This window comes from Sphaerodactylus townsendi, linkage group LG08, assembly GCF_021028975.2.
Source record: "Sphaerodactylus townsendi isolate TG3544 linkage group LG08, MPM_Stown_v2.3, whole genome shotgun sequence".
NCBI classification, from domain to species: Eukaryota; Metazoa; Chordata; class Lepidosauria; order Squamata; family Sphaerodactylidae; genus Sphaerodactylus; species Sphaerodactylus townsendi.
Window position 1 is genome coordinate 74,621,709 of NC_059432.1, and position 26,273 is coordinate 74,647,981.

The following is a 26,273-nucleotide window of genomic DNA, read 5'->3' on the forward strand; positions in this document are numbered from 1 at the left end:
AGACTCTGTCCAAGCAAGGGAGATTGGGATTACCTCCCTTCCACCTCCACATTACCACAAGTCAAAGGCAGTCTGACACTCAATATAGGGATTAGTCTGAGCTAAAATACCCCTGAAGCCCAGTATGTATACTGCTTCTCCTCTATCTCTTTCCTGACCCCAAAAAACCCTGTTTATAGTACAGTTTACAATTGGCTCAGTTATGTTAAAGTTTAGTTCTATTGAATTAATGATTGTAACTGCACACATTTCCTTTTTTTCCTCCTTTCTAAAGTGCCACTCTTTTTCACGAAAGTAGGGAATGACCATTGGTTCTTACCTGTGAAAGGTCCTTCTTCTCTGAGTGTCGGAGGACATTTCTGGGGAATTCCCACCACTGACCTGGGATGCAGGAACTACACTTTAGTTAACCAGTCAGCTTCAGTCTCAGTATTTTCAGTAGCTGAACATTTTTCTCTAGTGTGGCGAAACGGGCTTGCTTTTGGCGGGCAGGCCCTATTTCGCACTCTGCACACCCCCAGGAGTTACCGACTTTTCCTGGGGAGGGCTAACTTTCTCTCTGAATATGCTGCCACCACCTGATCATTTGAGGACTGCCCGCTGGGGAAGATCAGGATTTCCCAGTTTCCTTTCCAACTGCGTGAAGCCCCTGCCTCAGTTTCCCCTTGGTTCCCCTCTCCTGGGTTCCACAGGGTAGATTGAAGATCCTGGAGAAAAAGCTGCTCAGCCTTCCTCTACCTCCTGTTTAAATAGCGTGTCCAAGACAGTGGGGCATACGTGGTACAGAGAACTGTCCTCCACATCCGAGGTTTAAAAAGTATTTATTAAAAAGAAAGTGATTATCATATGTTTTATCACAGCACCAGATTTCAGCAAGGGTTTCCAAAGAAAAGGCGGTATAAACGCAAATCCCCTGCCCCTATCACTAATACCAGGGGTCTTCAAACTGTGGCCCTCCAGATGTTCATAGACTACAATTCCCATGAGCCCTACCACTTGGCCGTGCTGGCAGGGGCTGATGGGAATTGTAGTTCATGAACATCTGGAGGGCAATAGTTTGAAGACCCCTGACTAATACTTACCCTGGATAGGAGATGGTAGAAAGCAGGGTAGGTCCTTAAAGCTTAAAATGTTGCAATTGGCAAAGAGCTCACTTTATCTGGCACATGGTCCAGAAAATGGCTGCCGCCTTCCCAGTTCAGGCAAGAGCTCTGCTCTCCTCCAGACAGACCTCAGCATAGAGGCTTCACCTCTCTCTTCCCCTCAATTTATCAGATCCCAGACCCCACCCTCCTTTGACCAGGTCAGGCTGGGTCAAGATATCATTTCCCCCTAGGTCAGGTAGCATTTCCTGATGTTTCTCTGGGATTTCTAAGTCCTCCAAATCTCTGCTACCTGGTTGGAGAAGGGGAGGATGAAAGAAAAAAGAAAGGGAGGGGGGAAGGAGCCATTTCTCCACATCTAGAACTATTTTAAACAAAACAGTAAACAGTGAATAGTGAGAAGGTGCAGAAAGACACCACAACAGGAAGAAACAGAATAAATGCTACAACATTGTGTACAATAACACACTCAGATATGAACGCTGCCTATCTGAACTCCGATGATGTGGGGAGGGCAAGATGTCCTCTGATGCTCAGAGGAGAAGGACCTTTCACAGGTAAGAACCAACTGTCGTTCTCCTACTGAGCTTGGAGGATATCTTTCTGGGACTTCCCAAAGCCATGCTAAGCAACAGAGGTCGTTTCCCCACTCACCCTTTGTTGCACGCTACTCGCGGCAAGTAACGCGTGGTCCAGCGGCACTCCCCACTACAGGAGTGGCGACAGTGCAGCCGCCCCGATTCTTCTGCTCTCGCGCCCCCTCAGCGTGCATCATTTCCGGCACTATTAGAAACAGAGCCTTTTGAAGAAACCCGCGGGGAGCGTGGGGCAGTGGGGAAGCCCGGGGGGTGACTCCAGGTTCCATTTTTCCCGCCGCTTAGTGACGTGACCCTCCCGTCCAATCAGGGCATGGCGGGGCGTGCGTAATGTGTGCGCAGCTGGTTTTAATTTTTTTATTTTTAACACTAGGAATCCACGTCTGCACGTCGTTTTGAGTGCACATGAGCATGGATGCATATAGTGTGTGCATAAATAGACGTGGGTTCCTCGGAAAAGTGGGGACACGTTGATTCGTCCATTTGAAAAATTAAAAAAATTCCTGCTGCAGCACAACGCAGCAGCCAATCAGGACATCCTCTGAGCGGATCGTGGGGAGTCCTGCCTGGCTGCTGTGTGGCTGCCACGTTCATTGGACCAAGGGGCAGAAGTTGTGGTGGGGAACATGACCCCGTGCTCAAAACCTGCGATCCAAAGGAGCGCTGTTTGCTTCAGCGTTATTTTTTAAGGTGGGGAAATGGCTAGAGGGTGAGTCTCCAGCATCCTCATTTAGCCAATGCTGCAACACTTTACATCCAAAGGCAGCATCAGAGGCACCGAACTTATCAATCTTGATACGCTTGATGAAGATGGATACTGATGACCATGTGGCCACTCTGCAAATTTCTTCCACTGAAGCATTTTGGCTAATGCTGCATTTGTTGCTGCACTTCTGACTGAGAGAGCAATGATTCCTGAAGGTGGAGCAATGTGACTTGCCTTATACGCCTCTTGTATGCAATCCCTCAGACACTTACTGATAGTGGAGAGGAAAAATCTGTGACCGTTGTTTTGATGAGTTGCTGACACAAAAAGAGCACTGGTTTTACATAACTTGGAGCTGTCCTTGGGTTGAAACAGAGGATCTGTGCATAGGACTACCTTGTCCCAACGGAACACATAGTTTTGGGTCCACTGACAGGGTGCTCAGTTAGGATACTCTCCTGGCCAAGGTCACTACAATTAGGTAAATTGTTTTCATTCTCAGGAAACATGGGTGAATGTCCCTCACTGGTTCGAATGGTGGCTTGGTTAATGCATTGAGAATGGTGTTCAGTCTCCATGTGAGAAGACAATGTATCTGTTGGGGTTCCTTGACAAATGTCAGAACTGAGGCAGACTCTGAAGGGCCTGGATGTCACCAGGGAGTGTGTTCCACCAGGCCGTGACCGTGGCAATAAAAGTCCTGGCCCGTATCATTGCCAGCTGAACATTTCCGGGGCCACCAACAAATTCCCCTCCGTAGATCAGAGGTGTCTTTGAGTGCAATAAGGGGAGAGGCGGTCTTGCAGATAACTTGTCCTATCTGGTGTACTTTTGGCCATGTAAAGAGGGCACCGCCGTGTTCTCGGACAAGGTTGGTGCAGTCCATAATTGGGACACGTCCATCCGGAATAGTTCTCCTGTGGCTTCTGCTGCCGTCACCTCCTCCTAATCTCCCAAAAGGAATGTGACTTTGCTTTTCTCACCCTCTATTTCCAGGCATGGGCTCTAGAGAGAGCAGAACAGCCCAATGATATAAAGTTTGAATTCTGTCTTCCAGGTCAATGGTAGAAATTACCCAGAAAAAAAGATGTCCTCCAAGTTCAGAGGGAGAAGAATTAGCTATACTGTCAAACATTTATTTTTTTAAATTTACAACCTCATTTATACTCTACTTTTCTCCCCAAAGGGGACTCAAAGAAGTTTACATCTTACTCCTCTCGCCCATTTTATCCTTACAATAGCCCTGTGCTGTAGATTAGGCTGAAAGTGTGAGTCTGATCCAAGGTGACCCAATGGAGATATCTCACCATTCAGTGGGATGGAATCCACATCCTCAAGTTTAGCCACATCCTGCCCTGCCCCCAACTGCAGAAAGAAAGAAAACCTCACCTGTTTTGGAAGGACCCCATTACCTGCAAGTTATGTTAACTGATGTCTAAGTGTGTTCTGTTCCATGAAACTCGCATCCCCTGCATACTAGATAGCTACAGCCAGGCCTTCATATTACATGCATTTCAGTTATCATTCCTTGCCTCTTGCAAATTGGAACCAAAACCACCCAAGCTTTGCTAAGTAACAGTGCCAAATGCATTATTTCAGGTAGCTGTAGAACAGGATTCTAGGCATCTTGATCATGGTCTGTAACTCAAATTCTCATGTGCAGGGATTAGGGAAGAGAAACAGTGAGCTATTCTTTCCTTCCATACGCACAGCTTATTTTTATGTGTGGGGCATATAATCCAGGTAAAACACTGGAGTCTGATGATGGAGCAGCAGTAGTTATGGCTAACAGATTTTACCCCTTTCTGACTGTCTCAAGCTGCCCATGGGCAGGGAGAAGATGAGAGACAAGAGTCAAACTGGCTAATGTAATTGCATCCTCCCATTATCTACAGCCATTGAAGCTAAATAGCTGCACCAAAACTCCCAAACAAGTCAAACAGCAGGTCCAAGCTCCTGGCTGACAAAACAACTGCTTAGTGCTCATCTCTCCAAAAGTAAAATGAGAAACAATCCATGTTTTACCTGCAAATAAAGGAGCACAGATTTGAATATGTATCCACAGCAGCAAGAAAGTCTATGCTTGATCCACTTAAAAGCTACTGCAAAGGAGAACACTATACCGGACAGTGCAAAATAAATCACAACTGCTTATTATGGAGTGTGCTACACACACAGGCACAGGGGCTAGGCAAGTAAACCTACAAAAGTCAGAATATCAACAAGTAGTCCATTCTGGCCCATTAATCAGTGCTGAAAGTGTAGTAAAGGTGCAAAAATGGTACATTACTCTACACAGTGACATAATAAGACATTGGCTAATTAAGTGCACTCAGCTGGTTTACCACCCTTCTTTCATTTATTTTAGGCTCCAGGTCTTTTCCCTGTTAGAACCTTACTCAACCCACTACACATCCCAGAGAACTTAAGTCATTCAGCTAACAAGAATGATATTGAGATGCAAGACTCACATGCTCAAGATCTGGACTGTTTTTGGAGACTATAGGAAGAAGGGAGCCAACTTTTAAGATCTTCTTGCCAGGAACAGCTTCCAGAACAGATCTGGATTATTGCTTAAACCTACACACCTAGCATCTTGGGGTTGTGGCTACTGCAAAAGAAATAACACATGCAAATAAGCATAACAAAAACCACATATACTGCTTTACAGAGCAATAAACCAGGAATACACCTTGCTCATAGGTCAATGAACTTCCACACTGGGCTGTAAAAAAATCTTTCTAGAGGCACCTTTCCATCTTTTTTTAGAGTAGCAATTTTATGGTGGATTTTTCTGTTAACAGACTGAGATAGAGGAAATGGATTTCTACACTGAAATAATACCTAACAAAACAAGCCCTGAAAAGCCAAATGCGTTCACAGGTTGTTACTGAGCTTCTTTCTCCCCAAGTCAACAAATGGCCAGCCATTCATATTAAGAGTCTTCTATGCTATCAGTTACATTTCTCAGAGTATGCTGTGCACTCCCAGAAGAGATTATTGGGCCAGTTTTCACAAGGAATCTTCCCCTCCCTCTGTAGTCACATTTTAAGGTAACTGGGATTTAAGCAAAGTCTAAGAAGCAAATGCAATATAGAGACACCAAAGGTCGGTATTTGATCACATGCGACCTGAGAAGTTAGTAATGCACAAGCAATGGGAGCAAGGAGAAAAATAAGCTGAATTCTCTCTCCAGAAGAGAGAGTCTGCATGGATGAGTACAAGCAAAGCCCCAAAAGGTTAAATCTGGTGAGTGGTTCTCACAACTTCTGACAAATAGCTGTGTCAACCACAAAGGTGTTTTCAAAATGGCGAATGTGATGACAGCTCTCTGCCGCACGTCGATGGATATCTGGAAAATGAGACCAAAAAGAAAGGTTCAGTTACCTTGGGGGTCACATGAAGTATTTTAGGAAGCAGAAATATGGCAAATTCAAGTATCTGGAAACAGAAATATGAAAATATTCCACAAGTGCCAGGCAATACAAACTGCTTAATATCTGTTGCATTTAATAAAAACACATATCTATTCTGCAACCAAGAAAAATCTGCATCAGCAAAGAAAGGTTACAGTACATCAAAGTATTGTCTTAACAATAAATAATGACTAAATGGTGGCATCCAAAAAAGTCTTTAAAAAATCAAACAAATTAATAATAAAAAGTTAAATGCATTTCAACATTCAGTGGCAAAGTTGCTTATGGAGAGAATATATCAGACCTGGACTGGCACTGATTTGCAGTGGGTAATTATTCCTCTTTCTCCTACTGTGCGGTTATACATCCACCATCCACCATTTCCTACCACTGGCTTAGAAGGTTCCTTATTCATCCAAATTTCATCCTTAGTTTTTGGGGAACAAGGATCCTTTTGAGCCATCCAATGGAAAGTAATGTGTAGTGGAAAGGAGCCACAGAGAATCAAAAACTACCACCCTCTCTAAATCAGGATGAATAAAAAATGCAGTGCACTGAAATTTCAGATGTGATGACAGAGACCATATCAAAGTGCAGTCAGTTTTTTATTCTTCCTTACCTGAGCTTTTGATGATTTTTGGCCGATTCCACATTAATTGGTTGCTCAGATACTGCTGCATGTGTTAATAAACAGCTGCAACATTTTGGACAATTCTTTCATTTGCAAAATAATCTTTAAATAATGTCAGGATTTCAAGTTCGGTACATAGGTTAACAGCAGTTGAAATATTCAAGAACCAAGTAAGCAGATTTTCTGAATCTTTTTAAAACCCCAGCATTAGTTAGAAGGGCCAGATAACAGATCCCTGACCTCACCAAAATGAACAGTAAAAAACAAAACAAAACTTATCAGGGCTAACTCAAGAACGAAACATTTACAAGCCAAGTGGCAGGTCCAGAAGGCACATTTACTGCAGCATCAGATGTCAATCATCCATGTCACTGGATTGCCTTAGCTCAGAAGGGAGGTTCTTGTGCCTGTGTTGCTGTGTAGGCCCAACTGTCAAGGCAGCAAGGCACAATTCTCTGCAAAATCCTCATGCACATTGCCTACCACACTGAACGAGAACTACACAGCAGCAAAGAACTCCCATCAGTTTAAACAGGCTTTTCTGAGAACATCCTGATGGACCGTGCTCAGTTGTCAGGGCTGCATTTCAGTGACAAATATCATGCTTGGCACAAAGAGGGCCCCTCATACAGTCCTGCCTGTTTCCCATTAGCAAGCGTGGAAAAAATCTCTGCATGAGACTAGGAAAGCTCTGCTTGTCAGAGTAGGCAATACTGACCTAGTTGATCCAATGGTCTGACTCCGTATAAGGCATTTTCAGGGGTAGGGCAAGATCATTTCCCTTGACTCCTGCAATTTCTCAGCATCTAGCTTCCCCGAACCCCTCAGACAGCCCTAATTCAAGGACCTCAACATAGGGCTTGTCAATATGTTTTCTGGTATCTACTTGCTTATTCCATGAATTCCTTACCTAAAGCAAAGAGCCAATCCTGGCTCTCCCCCACCTCACTGGAGTAGGAAGAGCCCAGGAGGCATCACTTCTACATTTGCAGGGATCAGCCAGTTGAAATGTTGCCTCCATCATAGGAGGACTCTTGGCTTGGACTCTCTTGAACGTCCTAGTTCCTAGAACCAGTTATATAGGAGTCGTTTGTGATTGGTTGATCCCTCACTCCCAACACCCTTTTGTTGTGGTGAATTTACCTTACCAGAATGATGTTGCTATTTGTAACAGGTAACAGAAATAAAATGGAAGTTCCCATTATCCATTAAAAATGAGACACCTATGTAAAGGCCATTATTTTTAAAAAAGGAAAACCACTGGTTAGATTTCTTCCAAAACTGGTATTTTCTGAGAATGCACAGAACTGCAGAACTGAAAAAAAGAAAGGAACTTCTCTAAATCCATAGCATCACTCAGCGGCAAAGCACACAAACAAACAAAACAAAGCAAAGAATGCACTTACGTCTTCTTGAAGTTCTGCGCTTCAGCCTATATGTCTCTTTACCGCGGCACAAATGGTAAATAAAGGAGCCAAGCTGGTCCATGTCAGTGACGTGCTCTGTGACTATCATCTCCTCCTGGATGATGTAGGTTTGTGGCAGGTAGACCCCCTTCTGAAATCACATACACAGAATCCTGAGAATTTCCAAGTCAGCGAGACAAAGTGATGGCATTTCAATGTCAGGAAAACAAAACACTTCCCTTTTGTTAGAGCACCACATGGCCAGGAATTTCACTCTTCAGGAATAAAGATTAAACCAGGGGTCTGCAACCTGCGGCTCTCCAGATGTTCATGGACTACAATTCCCAATAGCCCCTGCCAGCATGGCAAATTGGCTGATGGGAATTGTAGTCCATGAACATCTGGAGAGCCGCAGGTTGCAGACCCCTGGATTAAACCATTTGTAGTTTGTAAAGATGTGAATCAAAGAACAGACACTTATTGTCATCATCCAAGAATTATCTTGCAAAGCTAGTGGCGTGAAGAAGGATACTTGAGTTTAGAGAAACAACCGATTGCCGGGCAATTTTTTCAGTGCAAGCTAGCAATGGCAAGCCCCTCTCAAATGGACATACACCATCTTTTTAATTTAAAAGGATAAAAACAGCTAGACCCAAAGGGGCCCTCCCCTCCTTCCCTGACTCATCGACCAGTGTGGTTGCCATGTTCTCTACCCATGTTCTCTATCCAGCCCAAATTTATCTTGCAAGTTTCTTGAGGCATGGGCCCATCTTCTGCTTCTGGCACTGTACACTACACGAGTGTACAAATATGGATGCTATCACCTCAATAAAAAATTAAAGTCGTCCCTTCCACATTGTGACTTTCCTGATCCCGATTTTGGTATAACAGGGTCAGCATGAGAAAGTACTATAAATGGGAATTCTAATGACATAACTGTTTAATAACATAAATGAATAGCTGTACATTTTTTCTTAAAATTAAATTTGTTGTAAAAAAAACGTGGTTCAAAGCATGTTTACGACACTCTCTCACGTGACATCTCACAGTGATCTTTGCATCTTGAGTTTTGTGCGGTTTTTCAGGTTGCAAGGGGCATCGTGCCCCTAACCCCTGCGATATGGAAGGAACAATTGTAAAGGATTTGTTGCAGCGCAATTATCTGTGGCTGAAATGCGTTTTGTCATTGCAAAGTATGCATTTTATTCCCTGAGTCATCACATGGGAAGTGAGACATTTTAAACAAAACTGTAGATAGTTTTGTTTCTTCTCTCTAATACATTGCACTTTAAGGGCACTTAAGAATGCTACAGCATGGGTGGGGATGGTCACACAGCTACAGATGGTTTGAACATTCCCCCTAAAGTTAATTATTCAGCAGCAATCAGTGGGTAAGTCTTAAAACTGGACTACTAGCAGTGCTACCCAATTTCCTTGGTTTCCAAGGTTCAACCAGATATTCCACACACTTGCTCAGTTCTTTTAAATTTACCCATCAATGCTAAAAATGTATTTTACTTTATACATGTGCACACATACTACATGTGGATCTCAGGGTGCCAAATCCTGCACTAGATACCCAATTTTACATTTGGGCAAGAAGACAGAACTGATATACAGCCACAGCATATCCAGTTAGTATCCTATCCTGACCCAGCGGAGGTAAAATACTAACAAAGAAGACCCAACTCTAAGGAGCAGGCAGTATAACAATTATACTGGAATCACGAGTAACCCCACCACCATTCAGTCATGGAGCAGTGTACTGGTGATGCCAAAGCAGTTATATAAGAAAGCAGCCAGCCCATGCATGCCAATGCTAGCACACCTCCCAGATGGCAAGCAAGCATCACCCAGATTCAGAGCACAACAACTGAAGAAAAAAGCACCTTCCAGTGAAGGAGTGAGCATACAATAAGATGGAATCAACACACTTTCAGGATCTCTGCCTCCACAGCTCACCTGGTAGAAGCAACCCAAATAGAAAGCCCAAGATCTCTTCAGCCTGAGATTCATGTCTTGAGACGAGAAGGGGGAGCTATGGGGGCAGGGCAAGGGAGATTAAAGCAGTAACAACAGAATACACAACTGCACAGCCACACAAGGCACTCCTGCCCCACACAGCTCCCTGGGGAAAAAAAAACACCCATGAGGAAAACATGAGACATGTCTCACCAAGGGCATACATTCTCAACCAGCCTTCTGACACCCAACTGGGAATACACAGGAAGGAGACACAGCATCCCTCAGGTGCCCTGGGGTTCCCAAACCAGCCATATTTGTTACATGGTTTATTTAGTACATTTTAATCTTTCTCTTCCTCCAAGGAGCTCAAAACTGCCTAGTATACATGACAGGGAAAGGGCAATGGCAAAGAAAGGATTAATGCAATGCAAACAGACAGGTAAAGCATTAACAAAAGCCCAAGTTCAAGCACTGCTTGGGACCACCTTGCAGTCAACACAGGAAGGATCCTAGGCACAGAAGAGATTTTCTACCACCAGACACAACCCCTTGGCAGGAACTGCTCCTTCTGACTGGCTGCCCCACATGCCAATCATTTGGCTCAGCAATTTCTGACATACCCATCCTTCTGCATTCAGGAATCATATAATCACCATCTGTTTCTATTTTTCGCGCAACACTTCAACTCCATCTCTCTTTCTAGGCAGTGGCTTAGGAGACACCAGGGGGGCTGTGAAATCCAGATAGACTGCTCTTCCACTTGCTTAGAGCACAACTGTATGCACAGTGAAAGACCTGATGGGCCCACTCCCAGAGTCAGTCCCATGTTGAAGACAACTGAAGTTATATGGGCTGGGAATCAATCCATCTGAGTTAGAACTGAATGGATAGGTGCTCTACTAAGAACTTCAGGGTCTACGTCTTGGATCTACGTCTTGGACCTTGGCTTCAGGATCTACGACTGTAGGAGTGACAGCTATCCTTAGTTCAAGTGCTTCTTACTAATTTTATTTGGATAACACAGGTAGCTTTTTGGAACCTCTTAAGTGCCAGGATTTAATGACAGCTTTCAGGCAGAGACGTCTTTCACATTCAGCTCACAGCATGTAATAACCTTATGTTAATTTATTCCCTGTCATTTGGACCCATCTGAGTAATAAGAGTGAATAAGTCAGAAAAGCTCATTGGATAGTGTTATGTCAGAACTCCACAAACTCCAGCTAGCAGGCCACGTAGGCAATCACCAGCTTCATCGCAGGGTCAACTGCTTACTAGGTACTATCCCCCCTCCCCTTGCACAAAATTAACCTACACAATGCAGACCATCAGCAGAAAGATTTAACTGGGATCCCAACAGAACACTATCAACTGAACAGATAATTCCACGGGACTAATCAAGTCATGCCACTGGCATGCTCCCTCCCCACTTCCTGCTCAATGATTACCTCCTGAGATATTCGAAAACTCCAAGGGAACAAGGTATTTCAACACACAGCTATACTGTTGTGTCAGGAAGGTGGGTTAAATCAATACACTCTTGCAGAAAACTGCTGTCTCAGTCTATTAACTGGCTTTGCAGACATTAACACAACAGTTCTATAAAGGTTAAGCTATTGATCCATCTGCACAAAAGAAGCAGAGGAAGAGAATGATTGTACAATTACAAGCAACACACATTATGTTAATAGACAGAGGTGGAAGATCTGGATGCATTTTGTCTCTGTTGTACAGGAAAGAGATCTGAACTTTCTTGTTCATTAGTAATTTATGTACAAGCATCTCAAGAAGCAACAAGATTAAAAATCCTTGACTCAAAAACGTTGGCCGTTTCAAGCCTTACGATCGCCGGCTCCCCATCACGCCGCCAAGAGTTCTGCCGGGCGTGGGGAAATGCCTGTTCCGCGACGCATTTTAAAGCGATGCGCAGCAGGCCAGCCAAGCAGAGGTTCCCTCGCAGGAGAGGCGTTCGCGATCGGAACCGATTCTTCCTTCTCCGCCCCGACTCGCGATATCGCCATTCAAATTAAGCCTGCTGGCAGTGGAAGCCTCGCTTCATCGCTGCCCCTCCCCGACCCCTGGAGGTCGGAGGACAGTGTATGGGCCGAGGGCTTCCGACGCAAGCCAGCAGGCTTAACGCACGGAGACATCGTGAGTGGGGCAGAGAAGGGAGACAGCGTCTTCCCGGCGGTGCGGTTCGCGCCGCGCTGCCGGGAAGACGCTTCCCCCCAACAACAACCCTTTAAAGGGTTTAAAGGGTTTAAAGGGTTGTTGTTTAGGGCGGCCTGACGCCGCCCTGGGGGGAAGGAAGCGCAGTCAGGTCGGCGCTGCTGCCCTGTGCGAACGGCGGCCTGGGGGCGGCGTTTTTACCGCCCCCAGGCCATCATTTTTGGGCTGTGCGGAAACGGCCGTTGAGGATGGCAGAAATGCCACATCATAAAGGAAGGGCATATATGGCTCCCATCTACTTGCCCGCCCGCCCGCCCGCCCTCTACATTTCAGATCTTACATAATTATTCTTCAGGAGAATGTACACATACACCCACACATAAAGTGTGCGGTAGTAAGAACCTCAACAGTTATTGAAAAGTAAGGCTTTTCCAGCAATTGAATATATTCAAGCACAGATCGAACTCAAGATTTAACCTTGATCACAGTCTTTGAGACTTGATGGAAACTTTGCACCATGCTTTGCTGAAATATCCCCTCCTCTCCAAGAAAATCCTAATGTAGCACTTCCAGAATGCAGTTTACCAATGTTCCCCAACCTTTCCAAAAAGGTTATTTCAATTTGTAATAAATAATAGGAGAACCACTACAGCTTTAAAGTATTTGCAACAGGAAAAGGCAAATATCTAAAGCTGATTAGCACTAAATGATTTTCACTGAGGAACCTTAATAACTAACTGGATCCATTCGTTACCAACAATTAGTATTTTGGGCAGGGCTTTATCAGCATAATGTGACTGATCCAGGTTTTCATATGAGGGCAACATACAGCTGAGAGTCAGAATGCTAACACAAATATATCAGTATGTGGGAACATATTATGCATCAAAGTTGCTTAGCAGCACAAAAATGAATTAATGGGAAGGGAGAAGAGCCACTTTAGAACCCACCAGAAGATATTTAAAATTATTATTTGTTTCAGCATGCATCGCTTTATACCTACCAACTTCCCTTGCCACATTTTTGCCCGACCTGCTTAGAGAGATCCTCCTGTAGCTCTTCACAAACTGCCATGGTTTTCACCATCCAGAATAATTTGGTAGGGGTCTGCAAACTTGGCCACTGCACTACTGACTCCCAGTACAGACCATTTACAAAAAAATTTTAAATTGTACTGGTCCCAATACCGATCACACTGCTTACTTCACTCCAGTGCAAGAACTGTCCATTTATTCTTTCTGTTTCTTTTCATTAAGACAATTTAATCCATAAAAGAACCCATTTCAGTATCCTGTGACAGCTAAGCTAACTCAGGTGTCTTTGGACAACAAGTATATAATGTCTACCAGATCACCATAATCCACATATTAGTCAACCAACTCCCAGAAGTTTGATGAAGTGGGAGTTCTCTTTGTAGTAACCAGGCTGAAGAAAAATAAAAATAGCTGGAAAGACAGAAAAGGATTTTCTATAGAAAGAGTCCAGCAGAAAAAAGGAAACCCGGGGGGTGCGGGTAGGTGGGATATAAGTCAAAAATATAAACAAATAAATAAATGTCCATTCTTGTGTGCTTTCCTGGAGCAGAAATGGCAGTATCAGCAAACCACAGTTTCATCACAAACCAGGATTTAACAATGCTCTGGAACCATTGTGCTGAATGATGCTAAAGTGTTTTGCAGAAAATAATTGGCCACAGCTCTATGAAGACTTGCCAGTATTGAAGATGAGCATTAGTGTCATTTTTAATTCCAGTGTAGTCTTTTATAAAACTAGTACTATATACAGTACTATATTTACTGAAAATAACACAGAACTGGTAAACATGCATCACTATAGCTGCTATTATTGGAACAGCTCTTTCAGTATTGATGTACAGTTATCCACTGCTTCTGCCAAGCTACTGTTGCAGTTAATTTGTCAGTCATGTCTTAATCTTTAGTGAAATTCTTCTGTGTGGATAGGTTCTCTCCCGCAAAGATAATTATCCAGCTTGAAAGACATTTTTATCAAACCCATTATTTACAGTAGAGTCGTGAGCAGTACATTTATACACTGCTAAGTGCATTGAAGAGAATTGGTTTAGAAAAGTATAACTCTATTTAGAAGTGTAGTTCCAGTTACTCAGAAAATACATCAAACTTGAATTATTAATTCTTTTTCAGTACTCACTGATTTCCCTCCTACCTTCACATTAATGAGAAGCTCCCAGAAGCTCTGAGGTGGCATGACAATAGTGGTGTTCAGTTCAATGACATAGCATTTATCAAGGGCTATGTCATGATATGCTGTCAGCCCCTGAAACCAAAACACAGCAAATAGACTCAAGACAGACTCATGGACTCAAGCAGAAAAATGCAGAAGGGGCATATTCAATTTTGACAAGAAAAAAAAGGAAAATTTTACTTTTGTCATGCCTGAACCTTTCAGAAATACATGGAGGCGTTACCACTGAGTTACATATTACATTCAAAAATCCTTTATCTAAAACTGGGTACTAGCATTTGATGCACCCAGAAGACATCAATCCAGTACAATCCTCCACTGCTCGCAATCAGACATCCTGCCTTCAGGAGGAAATGGGCTGCTCAGGAGATTTGTTCTCCTGCATCTTTCATGGAATCTTCAGGAGGGGCATTATTGTGGAAAAGCACTGTTCCATGTGAACTTAGACCTTTTCCATTGTTCCATCTGCACTTAAACCTTTCACTTAGACCTTGCTCCATCTTCTCTTAGACCTTTTTAAGTTATTCCTCATTTTCTTGGGAGTCCATTCACAAGCACTGAAATCAATGTGGGGAACAATGGTTGGAGTCAGTTTATTTAATTCCACCTGTGGCTTATATAATGGGAATGTTGAAGAGAGTGCTGTTCTCTAACAGTGGTATTGGTGGATCAGAACACCGTCCCTTTGTTAAAAAGGGCCCTAAAAATATAATGCTAAAATGTCTAATGCTATAGTGTTTTAATTATACTTTAAGCATGTTTCCTGAATTCCCAACTTCCATTTTTAAAAAAATAAGTCTCTAGCCTCTACCCTTGTGGAGATGTGTCTTTTTCCTTAAATCTCTGTGGATAGAGACTCTCTTACAGAGGGAAATGACCCAAATTGAAAACTAAAGGCACAGCAATCCATGCAGGAATCAGGGAATAAACCAAAACAGTATGGAGCCAGAACCATTTTTTTAAAAACCTTTCAGAAAAGCCCATAATTTGGAGGATGGCTCTTAACTTTGACCTCCATGGAGTCAGCCTCCTATAATTGAACAACCCAGTTGCACTGGATCATGGTTCTCTAACTATGAAATCTAAGTTATGCAAGCAAAACCAGCAACAAATGGAGTTTAATGTATTGTTGAAGTGGGATTTAACTGCAGCTTGCGGTGATACCTGAACATAGTCAAAGCCAAGATTCTAAAGAGGGCTTTGGATGTTGTTAGGAAACAAAGTACTATGAAAGACTCAGCATCTAGAACATAACATTAGAAAAGGAACTTTTACACAACCAGCATGCAAGTTGTTTAGGACTTCATCTTGGCAACATGTAAATGGGAAGTAAAGCTTACTTGTACCCCCGCCCCCCTACCCACACTGGTCCCTTTGCCAAGCCTTTCTGCTTGTTCCAGTCTTTTCTGTCCCAGTCTTTTTCTGACCACAGTATCTGTATTCAGTTCAAATTTCTTACCCTTTGAAAATCATGGATAATATCTGCTGGATCACTTTCACCGAAGTGCGGCATTGGAATGTTGATCTGTTCATAATCCTCCTCCAGGTAAATCCTCACATCCTCATGCAGCTCCATCTGTTCTTTTAATTGTGAGTAGGAATGGTCTTGATAAATAACTCCGCAGTGGAACAGGTTTTCTGAGTATGTCTACGAAAAAGAAATACCAGGTAATCAGAAATGTGCCTCACTACGGCCTTTGTTGCGAAGATTGGAGGAAAAGCTCTCAAGAAGGTTAAGAGGTGACATGATAGCCATGTTTAAACATTTGAAGGGAAGTCAAGTTGCCTTTCCCACTTTGCACCCTTTCCAGCTCTAAGATATCCTTTTTAAAAGGAGGGGCAACCAAAAAGTCACATTGCAAGTTTATACAAGGCAAACAAGATGTGGTGGAAGAAGGATTTAAAAGGCTGATGGTACGGAGTGATATGTTAAGTGAGAGAACACAAGAAAAATGCCTGTGCTGTACCATTACATACCGAAGATGAGCCAGTAATAGAGAAGTATCTGTAGACATACATGGATGTCAAAATCAAGCCGAGAAGCAACAGCATCAGGATCATTGTCAAGTAGCACATGCGGCTGAAAGAGGACCTTCTGCTCTGCACTGGCAAAGGCTGTACCTCCTGTTAACAATAGATGGGACTGTCAGTCAAAACTGTTTAAGAAACAACACAAGGTTCCAACACAAGGGACGATTTGTCAGTGTTAGGTACAAGAGGGCTCCATGACATGAAACCTTTTTGAAACATTGCTTCCTATGAGGAATGGGTTTCAGGTTTTTTGTTTGTTTGCTTGCTTGCTTTGTGCTAAGGAACCAAAGGAGAGCCTGAAAAAACTTAAACATCTGATGCAGTCATAGACAAAGCCATACCATTGGCCTGTTTAGTTCAATGTCATGTTCTCTGATTGGCAACAACTTTCCAGAATCTTTGGTCTTTTCCATGCCTGCTTCTGGAGATCCTTTAATACTAGGTGTAAACCTGAGACATGAAAACCAAACAGTCTATCTCTGAACCACGGCAATTTCAAAGCCCATGCTGAAAGCAAATATCACCTGTAAAGAGTATAAGGCTGCTGTACTTGCAGCAGTTTGGTATAAAGGGGAAACTCCAGGTGGTTGATGAAACTTTTTGAACTTGGCAACACAATCTGTATTACATAAAATTATACAGCAGTGGCACTTTTTTCCTCTGTCCTGGTCATTCTAAGGCAGATCCCAGTTATTTTCCATCTTTTATATGAAAAACATACCCCTATGTTTACAAATTATGTATCATCATAAATGTATACGACACTTGCCGGAAGAATATAAAGAAAGAAACACAAGCACACAGACAAGCTCCAGGGAATTTACAATATGCATATTTTTCTGTGAATTTTAAGACCAGAAAGCCATGAAAGTATCACATTACAACAAAGAAAATGAAAGGATGTTCATATCAGCACTTAATACAGTTAATAAATGGCTATAGGTCTTCTCAAATGCTTCTGTACAGATCCTTTTGTCTCTGAGATATTAACATGTCTCATTTATACAGTGCTTTCAAGGGTCTTACACACCTCATATGCACTAATTTCCTGTGAACATTGTATCAATCCTGCAAAATAAATCAGAATCCCCATTTTTGCAGATGGAAAGACTGAGACTGTGAAAGCTTCCCATGGACGCCTAGGGAATTCCTGATAGAGGTAACATTTAACTCAGGGAGTTCCTGAGTGAAAGCTCAGTATTTTAGCCACTGTATACCACATGTACATCAACCATTGTGTGTTCCTGCATTGCAGGGGGTTGAACTTGATGGCCCTTGGAGTTTCTTCCAACTCTATGATTGAACATGCATGATCAATCTGGCCATTCTCAAAATCATGCAGCTCTAAATTCTTAATTTCAGCTCAGTCTGTCAGTGTTGCACAATTGGGGTAACATAACCTACTATAGCTAAAAGGATTTTATAAATGAATGTTGTCAGGGAGAAAACTGCATCTTCATCAACAAATGTTCCTGACTCATGGTTGATTCAAACTTTATTGCTCTCCCAGTTTTAATGGGGAGGGGGGAACTTCCTTGTAGGAAATAGTGAGAAAACTATGAACGTTTCATCATTATATCAATTTTACACACTCTGAAGACTCATCATGTGTTCATGCTTTATCCTACTCCCAAGTATGTGAAAAATTAATAATGCTGAAAACATCCAACACTTTACAAACTACATCTGACCTTACTGTCACAGCCTTTTTCCTGAATTCTGCACTTTCTTAGAACGGAGACCAAATCCTCATGAAAATTAGCCATTAAATTATTTCTTTAACTAAATACATCACCGTTGATTCATGGTAACCATGGTTCCTAAGCCTTGGCAACACATCAAATGTTATATCAGCAACATGGGGGCAGCTTTCCACTTAATTACTTTTGCTAAATAGTCACAGCAATAGCAAGCCACGGTCATGATCACTTTTAGTTTGAAAATAACTTAAAAGCAACCTCAGTCAAAGCTCTGGTGCAACAGGCATCAAACATCAACTCTTTTTCGTTGCACAACATATAGAAATATTTATCCAATTTATCCAACAGAAAATGGCTGTTTTGGACAATGGGCTCTGTGGCATTATACCCTGCTGAGGTTGATCCCACCCCCACCTTACCCTGCCAAGGCTCCACTCCCCCATATCTCCTTAAATTTTCCAACAGAGCATGCAACCCTGAAGGGAGCTAATCTCAGTTGGGAGATCCATTGTGATTCCAAAAAATCGTATGTTGGCAACCCTAAAGGGAAAGAAGAGAAGGAAACAGGAAAGGGGGAGAAACCATGGGGCTTTCAAGGAATGGGAAATAGAAAATAGTGGGGGATGGGAAAATGTGATGCCTCTTGTAAATACTTGTGGGTTCCCAGTTGTGTGTGTGCGTGTGTATTACTCAAAGTCACTACACTGGAGCTTCCATGAGTGCAAGGGATACTTTGGAGCCAACCTTACATCCCTTTTTACTGATTAACAAATTCTACTTTAGTTTTTAGTACTTTATCACATATCAACCAACCTGTTAAATAATGCCTTACATGCAAATATTCAACCATAACTGACTCCTGCTTAACTCTTTAGCTAAAGGGACAGAGTGGGGATTTTCCAAGATCCTTCTACTGCCATGCAAATGTATCTGCATTTGCAGGGGCAACAGAGTGTCCACATGGTAGTTTTCCACACGATCTAATTACCTGGGCCCCTGCAGTCATCATTCCCCACCAAACAGCCTTCTTTGGCTTTAAAAAAACCTGTTTAAAAAAATCAGGGTTAAGCCACAGCAATATACTAATTTTAGGCTACAGCAATATGAGAATGACTTCTGGTAACAGACACACTGATTTTAAGATACAGCAGTAATCAATATATATTGCTGTAGCTTAATGATACAGAGATATGTCAATTACCTTCTTTAGACAAAAAAAAGCCCAAAGAATACCCATCAAAGCCACTCTTGAAGATAAGGAATCTTCTAGAATAATATCTGATGTAACACAGGAGGGTGGGCTGCAGCTGTGTGTTGGATGGGGAGGTGGAGTAAGAAGAATTCAGAGTCCACCCACTGTAGAAGCTGGTGTCCTTTCTGCTCATGTGAGGTGCTGCTGGATTTAAGCTATTACCTTTTCAATTACTCAAAGGGACCCAACCTGCCTTCCTTAATACCACTGGTCAAGTACTGAGGAAAATGGTGTCCTACTTAGACTTTCAAGCTATAAGATCCCCACACAGGTCTGGGTTCTGGTTTTGATGGGCACCGGGCAGAGAATGCTCAGGGCCCTCCAATCCTCTTATTGGGAAAATCCTCTTATGTCCCATTGCCAGAACCCCTCTCACACCTCCCTTCCTGCCCCTACCCATGTCCCCCCCACCTGTGTATCCTCCCCTTGCCTGCTCATGATTCTTCCCACAGCCACCTGCATGCTGTTTCCTCAGTGGGAGGTGTAGGCAGCTGGGATTGCTGCTATAGTGACCATGACCATCTGAACACTTTGGCAGTGCTAGGCTGCCCAGGCAGCTAGGAGACTAGGAAGTGGAATGCTTGCAAACAGAGGCGTTCCTCGCATTGGGCAAAGTGGGCAGTTGCCCAGGGCGCCCCCTTGTGGGGACGCAAAAACTGCATGATTTAAAGGGAAAATCTGAGCTCCCCAGTTTAAACATTTAAAGTGATGCTGTTTCAGGGTGGGGAATAATCCACCCCAAAACAGCATTACTTTCAATGTTGTTTAAACTGGGGACCCCAGATTCTACCTTTAAGGTGGATTTAAAAGGAGAATCTGGGCTCCCAGTTTAAACACCACTGACAATGATGCTATTTGGGGGTGGATTCCACTATCACTTGCTTAAACTAGGGAGCCCAGATTCTCCTTTTAAATCCACCTTAAAGGGAGAATCTGGGGTCCCCAATTTAAATAACATTGAAAGTGATGCTGTTTCCCCCAATTGGGGGGACTGGATACAACACCATAAAATGTTTTCATAGCAGTAATAAAACATTTTGAAAGCATTTTGAAAATGTTTTCAAAAACTATTTCTGCTGTGTGGCATGGCCCATTGCTGTGTTCAGATTTGTGAGTTGGGGCATGTTCTATAATGTGATGGTGACTTTGAAACGACATGGTGTAAAGAATCATTGTTCGGTCACGGTGGGAGAGGGTGGCCGCCCATGGGGGGGGGGGGGGGGCAAACTCAGGTTTTGCCCAGGGCTCCAGTTTGCCTAGATATGCCACTGCTTGCAAACAAGTAGATGATGGAAGGGTGTGCAGGCAGGTAGCAGAGAAAGTTGTGCAGGCAGGTAGCAAAGAAGATGTATAGGCCCTTCCAGAGGGCCCTTCCAGAAGCCCTGGCAGATGGTCCACTTAAGAGTATGCTGGTGCTGGCTCTGACTCCACAATAACAAGTTCTTGAAAACAAGCAGCCGTTCTTTACTTTGTTAAGTTGGTCTGCTTTCCATATCCCCAACATGGAACTCAGTTCACAGGGTTTCAAATCAAGGTCTTTCATATTACCTACTCCTTGATACTTTTAATAGCAGATGCCAGGGAGAGAACCTGGGTCCTTCAGCATGCAAACCAGATGCTCTTATCAATGAGCCATGCTCCACATTTTTTAAATTTGCTTTCAAAGCACAAATCATGTTGTCATTTATTCTTGGATTATTAAGTTTTTTTAAGATGACTGAATTATGAATTATTGTTTTTTTTTAATGGTTTCAGTTTGTACACTGCCTTGAACTCACTTGGGGGGGAGGCACATTTCAAAAAGCAACCAGTATTTAGTGCACAAACTAAATTGTTCTGCTAGTACCTGTAGGTATAGCCAATACAATGCTAATTCGACATCATAACACTGGGCACATTTTCTAGTAATGGAACAAAATGTCAGTGCTGACAGTTTCCCCCTGAATTACACTCTTAACTTCATAAGGCATTGCACAGGATACACATTTTAAAAAGAGTAAAACTAATGTATATATTACATATATTTATCTTAAACATTAATATCCTGCTTCTCAACAAAAAAAAGCTACAATGTAGAAGAGAAGAATGACATAAACTGTTCTGGGTTCGTATTGGGGACAGCAGTGAGGTCTAAATGAAGTAAATAAATAAAATGTTAAAATCCAAATAGCAATGAATCGAAATACAAATGATCAACTAAAGGACAACCAAAAAACACCGGGGGGCAGGAGAATGATCAAGTATCCACCAAGAAGTAGGGGAGAGAAATAAGCATTCACCAAACAGCACAGACTGTGTGGCGTAGCTTGACTTCTGGCCAAGTGTTTTATGACTAATACTTCACAGATGAGTGAAAACAGGGATGACAGCCCGAGCCGGTGGGAAGAAAGGACAGAAAGGAGAAAAGGCTCACTGATCCCTCGGTGCTTTAAGCCCATTTGCCCCAGCTGACAGACAGGATACTGGAATACACGATATTCTATGAAACAGGGGGTGGGTCAGCTGAGGTGACCAGCCTTTGCCAGAAGACAGAGAGGAATTAATGTTCCTATGTAGCGAAATACCTTTCAAGGAGTAAGGCCTTTCCAAGCTAGCTGCGAAAGAAGGCGATAGATGGAAACATCTGGCCCATATTAGGGGAGATTTAAGTAAACTAACCAACCAGTATTTTTGTAGGACTTCCCCCACCGCTAGAAACAATGCTTGACTTTAAGATCTGGAAGAAAATGCAGATGGAAGTACCTGCCCTGTTTATAAGAAACTCTACACAGTGTCACTGTCACACACTTTTTTTTTATGCCTAACCTTCTCACAATACCAGACGCTGATCATAATGCAGGAGACATAGGAGAAAACCAGATAAAACAGTATTAACCGGACCCAAGATCACCTTGGCCAGACAGGGAAAAATGGTGCATCTATAGATAAACAAGGGCATGAGAGTGGGTGTGTTCAAATGCATGTGTGCAAATGAGACCTCCCTTACCATACTTTTATCCTGTCTTTTCATCAAGCTCACAGAAGCACTCGTGATTCTCTGTTCCCACTTATCTGAGGTAGCAAACGACTGCCCAGCAACATTGGGATTAGAACTCAGTTCCAATATACTAACCACTACGCCACACCAGATGTCCACAGCTGAGGCCTGTGTGTAGAAAGATCTGGAAACAAAAACGGCTCTAATTTCGAAGACTAAAACAGTAGGGAAAACATCTCAGTTTAATTTGCTTCTTAGATGTGGATATGGGATGTTTCAGAGAATGGTAAACAAGAGGAAGAAAATTAAAACCATTTTCTCATATCAGAATTCATCTACTTCCATCAGAGAGATCCCTCTCCCCATGCTTAGCTTTCCAAAAGTGTTTCATCTGTCAGCTGCTGCCACCCGGGGATCAAATCCTCCCCACAAAGAGAGTAAAGGACATTCAGCCTTTCAAAGCCTATCACATTTTGTGTCCTCTTTCAGCATGATGACATTCCATTACAGAGAGAAGCATCATTATTTATGACTCTCCCCTGAAGCCTTCCCAATTGCTATGCTGCAGGGGCCTGAGAACTTCCTCTATTTGTTTCTTCTTCCAGCCACAACAGACAATTCCCAAAGTACACATTTATTGTACTGAGACTGCAATATTAAAAACCATCTCAAGGAAAATGTGCTTACAGGCAGGAAACTGAAGGATTTGGATGATTTCTAAACCCCCCTCCCTTCTTCAGGCAATGAAAGCTGCATATGTGCTAATTACAGGGAGGCCGTGGGGCACAGGAATCTTCGGGTGCAGGATTTGGGAATGTTCAGCCTGGAGAAGAGGAGGTTGAGGGGGGAGATGATTACTCTGCAAAAGGCTGTCATTTGGAAGAGGGGAGGGCTCTGTTTCAATTAGTAAATGGAGGATAAGACTCGTGATAACGGGTTTAAGTTACAGGTAGGGAGATAAACTTTTTAAAAATTAAGGGCAACTCAGTGGTGGAATTAGTCACTGGGTTTCCTGACCTTAGAGCTGTTTAAGATGAGGTTGGATTATGATTATGCAAGATGATTTGCATCATCCTGCACGGTACAGGGGTTTGCAGCGAATAGTGTTCAGGCCCCTTCCAGCTTTTTAATTGTATGATTCAATGACTCCTTGGGGAGTTCCTTAGGAAGATGGACCTGTGACAAGTATTAAGAAAGAAACAGCCACAAAGTTTACTAAGAGACATGAAGATGAAGCTCTAAAGTGTACACGGACGATTTCAGCAGTGCTGAACACTCTTCCACCAGGTGCTGAGATACAAAGGGCTGGATTCCACGGAACAATTCCACTAATGCAGCACTTTCATCAAGTAGAAGGGAGTCTTTGCTGATGCAACAAGTTTTTCTGGCTCCTCACACCAGGGCCATTAGCAGAACAAATCTGCAGGATTCACCACACAGTTTTCTTTCTCCTAGTTACAGGAGTTCATCTTTGCCCAATCAAGAAAACTTTCCCAATAAGTTTCTACCTTCCTACCAGACTTGACCAATTAACTGGGTACTTTCCATTTTTAAAAAAAGAAGTTACCATTATGTTAATTTGTAAAACCAAGCAAACACATTTTATACAGCTAGACTCCTTGGTCTCACCATGGTTAGCATGGTCTACTCTGACTAGCAGTAGCTTTCCAGGGTCTCAGACAGAGGTCTTTCACATTACCTACCACCTGAACCTTTTTAAGCAGAGAGGGCAGGAACTGAATCCAGGGCCACCTGCAAGTAAAGAAGATGCTTTACTAAGGCCCATAATGGGGAGGTGTAAAGGGTTCCTGTCCACCTTTCTTCTTCAAAGCTAAGCACCTGTGCCCCTTTCTTCCTAGATCCTCTGCGTCCCCATTTGACATCCAAGACTTTTTGCTGACATATCTGGGCTGGACTGTAAACTGGACCCCTCGCACATAGGCTCCTCCCTCTGCTGAGCACCAGCACTCAGAACTAAGGTGGATGCCGCACAGAGCATTTATAAAGAGTTGCAATCGTTACAAATGAATTCGTTACCTAAGAAGCACAGAAATCTGCTAAATCTTCCACTACCCATTCCCTCTTCCTGAGGCAGGCTTCTAATTTGCCTCTCGTGCTCTGCTCTGATGGTCCTGTCTCCAGCAGAAGTACTTCAGCGACAGCAGTGTACTTTTGTGCCTGGGTGGAGAGACAGGACCATTCTGTCCCACTGACCAAAGTGTCTCATGTCAGTAGAAAACTTAGTCTGGATCCAACACACTGCATTCTAACATCAACAGAAAACAGGGTGTGGGCATCTATCAGTGGTTGGTGTTTTTTAAAGCATTGATAAAGAATTGGAAAAAAATACACATGTAGTTTTCATGGCAACCAATCTTTCAGTGCCTGGGACATAAATGGGGAGGCTGGTGCAATGCCTCATGAGCAGCGTTCCAGAGAAAACAAAGACAATAACTCTCTCTGTTTCGTTTTGCTTGGAGTTAGACATCTGGGACTAGGCACACAGAGACTTGAGGACAGCCACATGATGTCTCTGGACATGACATGAAGGGCACGTGGCAGCACTGGCACAAAGTTTTCCTTTTTTCGAAAGGCACCCTTCATGATCTGTTCCTTTACTTGTTAAGAACTGTTTTATTCTTAAGTATATTTCTGCAGATCATGGGATGTGGGGATGATTTCCTTGAGTTGCAAGTAATTTTCTAGTGTTTGTGATTAATAAAAGGCTAAGGTGATATTTGGGGGAGAATGGCCTTGCACATCTGGATTCCAGGTTTTAAACTTTGCCTGGCGCTGTTTTGGCTTGGTGACCAACAATCTCATGCTAATTGGTGGCTCATCTGGGCAGGGGGTGAGGGCGGGTTGAAGACTGACCACCTGGCCTATGTGACATTTGGGATTCTTGCTTAGTCGGGGGAAGGGGAACCATGGATGCCATTAACCATTCCACCTGGTCAGGCAAAGACCTGATTGGTTTCATATCAGAACCCCACATGGGAAATCCTAATAAAGAGCCACAACTACAGGGGAAGACTTAGGGAGGGGGCCTGACATCTGGTCAGCGCCCACTCACTTTGGGGGGAAGAGGAGGGAAGGGGCATCTGGTTGTGGTCCACCCACCCTGGGGAAAGGGGTAGGGAAGGCGAGGGGTTAGGGGAGAAGGAGGCCAGTCATCTGGTTGAGGCCCACCCACCCTGGGGGGAAGGGTATGGAGGAGGGAAAGGGCACATCATCTGGTCATGGCCCACCCACCCTGGGGGGAAAGAAAGGGTAGGGGCCCGGCATTCAGTTATGGCCCACCCATCCTGGGGTCACTCTGCAGGACCTTAGAGTGGTCATGGGGGCTGCCTGGATTCGGGCCCAGGACCGCGCTGCACAAAGCTGGCCATAGCTCAGGAAGAACTGACAAAGGTAACATCTGTGAAAAGACTGCCTTGCCAATTTCAATTTCATGTTAATGTCCTCACTTGGGACTAAAGGTTTCTTGTTTTGTTTGAAGTTGTGTTTGCTCTGTTTGATTACTTGCACTCAACTTAAATACATCAATTCATCACTTATATGTTGTGCTCCTTTGTGGCTGTTATACTATATTCAAGAACCCTTGGAGACCACACTACCCAGTAATTGACTAAAGCCTAACTAAAGTAACGTTTTCTATAGAATAATGTTATCTACCTCCTGCAAATTTTGCCAGTGCTGCATGCTGACCTTATCTCTTTATCGGCCTATCGTACATTGTACAAGTGTGCAGCAAACAGATGACTCATATTTTATATGTACCAAAGAGAGGAAGAGAACAAGAAACATCTTTAAACCACAATCTAATTTAATCAGACGCTATCAAGATTGCTGCCTCTTCCTTACATCAGAGGCTTAAAAGACTTGAAAACAAATTTAGATCAATATCTTCACATCAGATCTAGGCGGAGGGTCCAGGAGCATCACAAGAAGAGATGACTGCTCTTTGGTGGTTTCCACACAGGGACAGGCTTGTGTGGTTTCCTTGTTGCTGGGGTGGCTAGCATCACACCACGGCAACAACAGGAATTCCACACGGCAGGCTTGCCCACATCAGCCACTCCCTTCCCTGGGGCCCTAAAG

General features: G+C 43.3%; 1 protein-coding gene across 1 annotated transcript in view; it reads right to left on the reverse strand.

Moving 5' to 3' along the window:
* Positions 1-1,094: 1,094 nt before the first annotated feature.
* The window catches only part of ITM2C (integral membrane protein 2C), a 33,026-nt gene continuing 7,847 nt past the window's right edge, over positions 1,095-26,273 (reverse strand). Inside the window, exons 2-6 of the mRNA XM_048506076.1 lie at positions 16,190-16,336; positions 15,672-15,860; positions 14,174-14,284; positions 7,859-8,009; positions 1,095-5,757 (exon numbers count right to left, since the gene is read on the reverse strand). Coding sequence (XP_048362033.1) covers positions 5,666-5,757; positions 7,859-8,009; positions 14,174-14,284; positions 15,672-15,860; positions 16,190-16,336 — 690 coding nt within the window. The 3' untranslated portion in view covers positions 1,095-5,665. The remainder of the gene's footprint in view (positions 5,758-7,858; positions 8,010-14,173; positions 14,285-15,671; positions 15,861-16,189; positions 16,337-26,273) is intronic.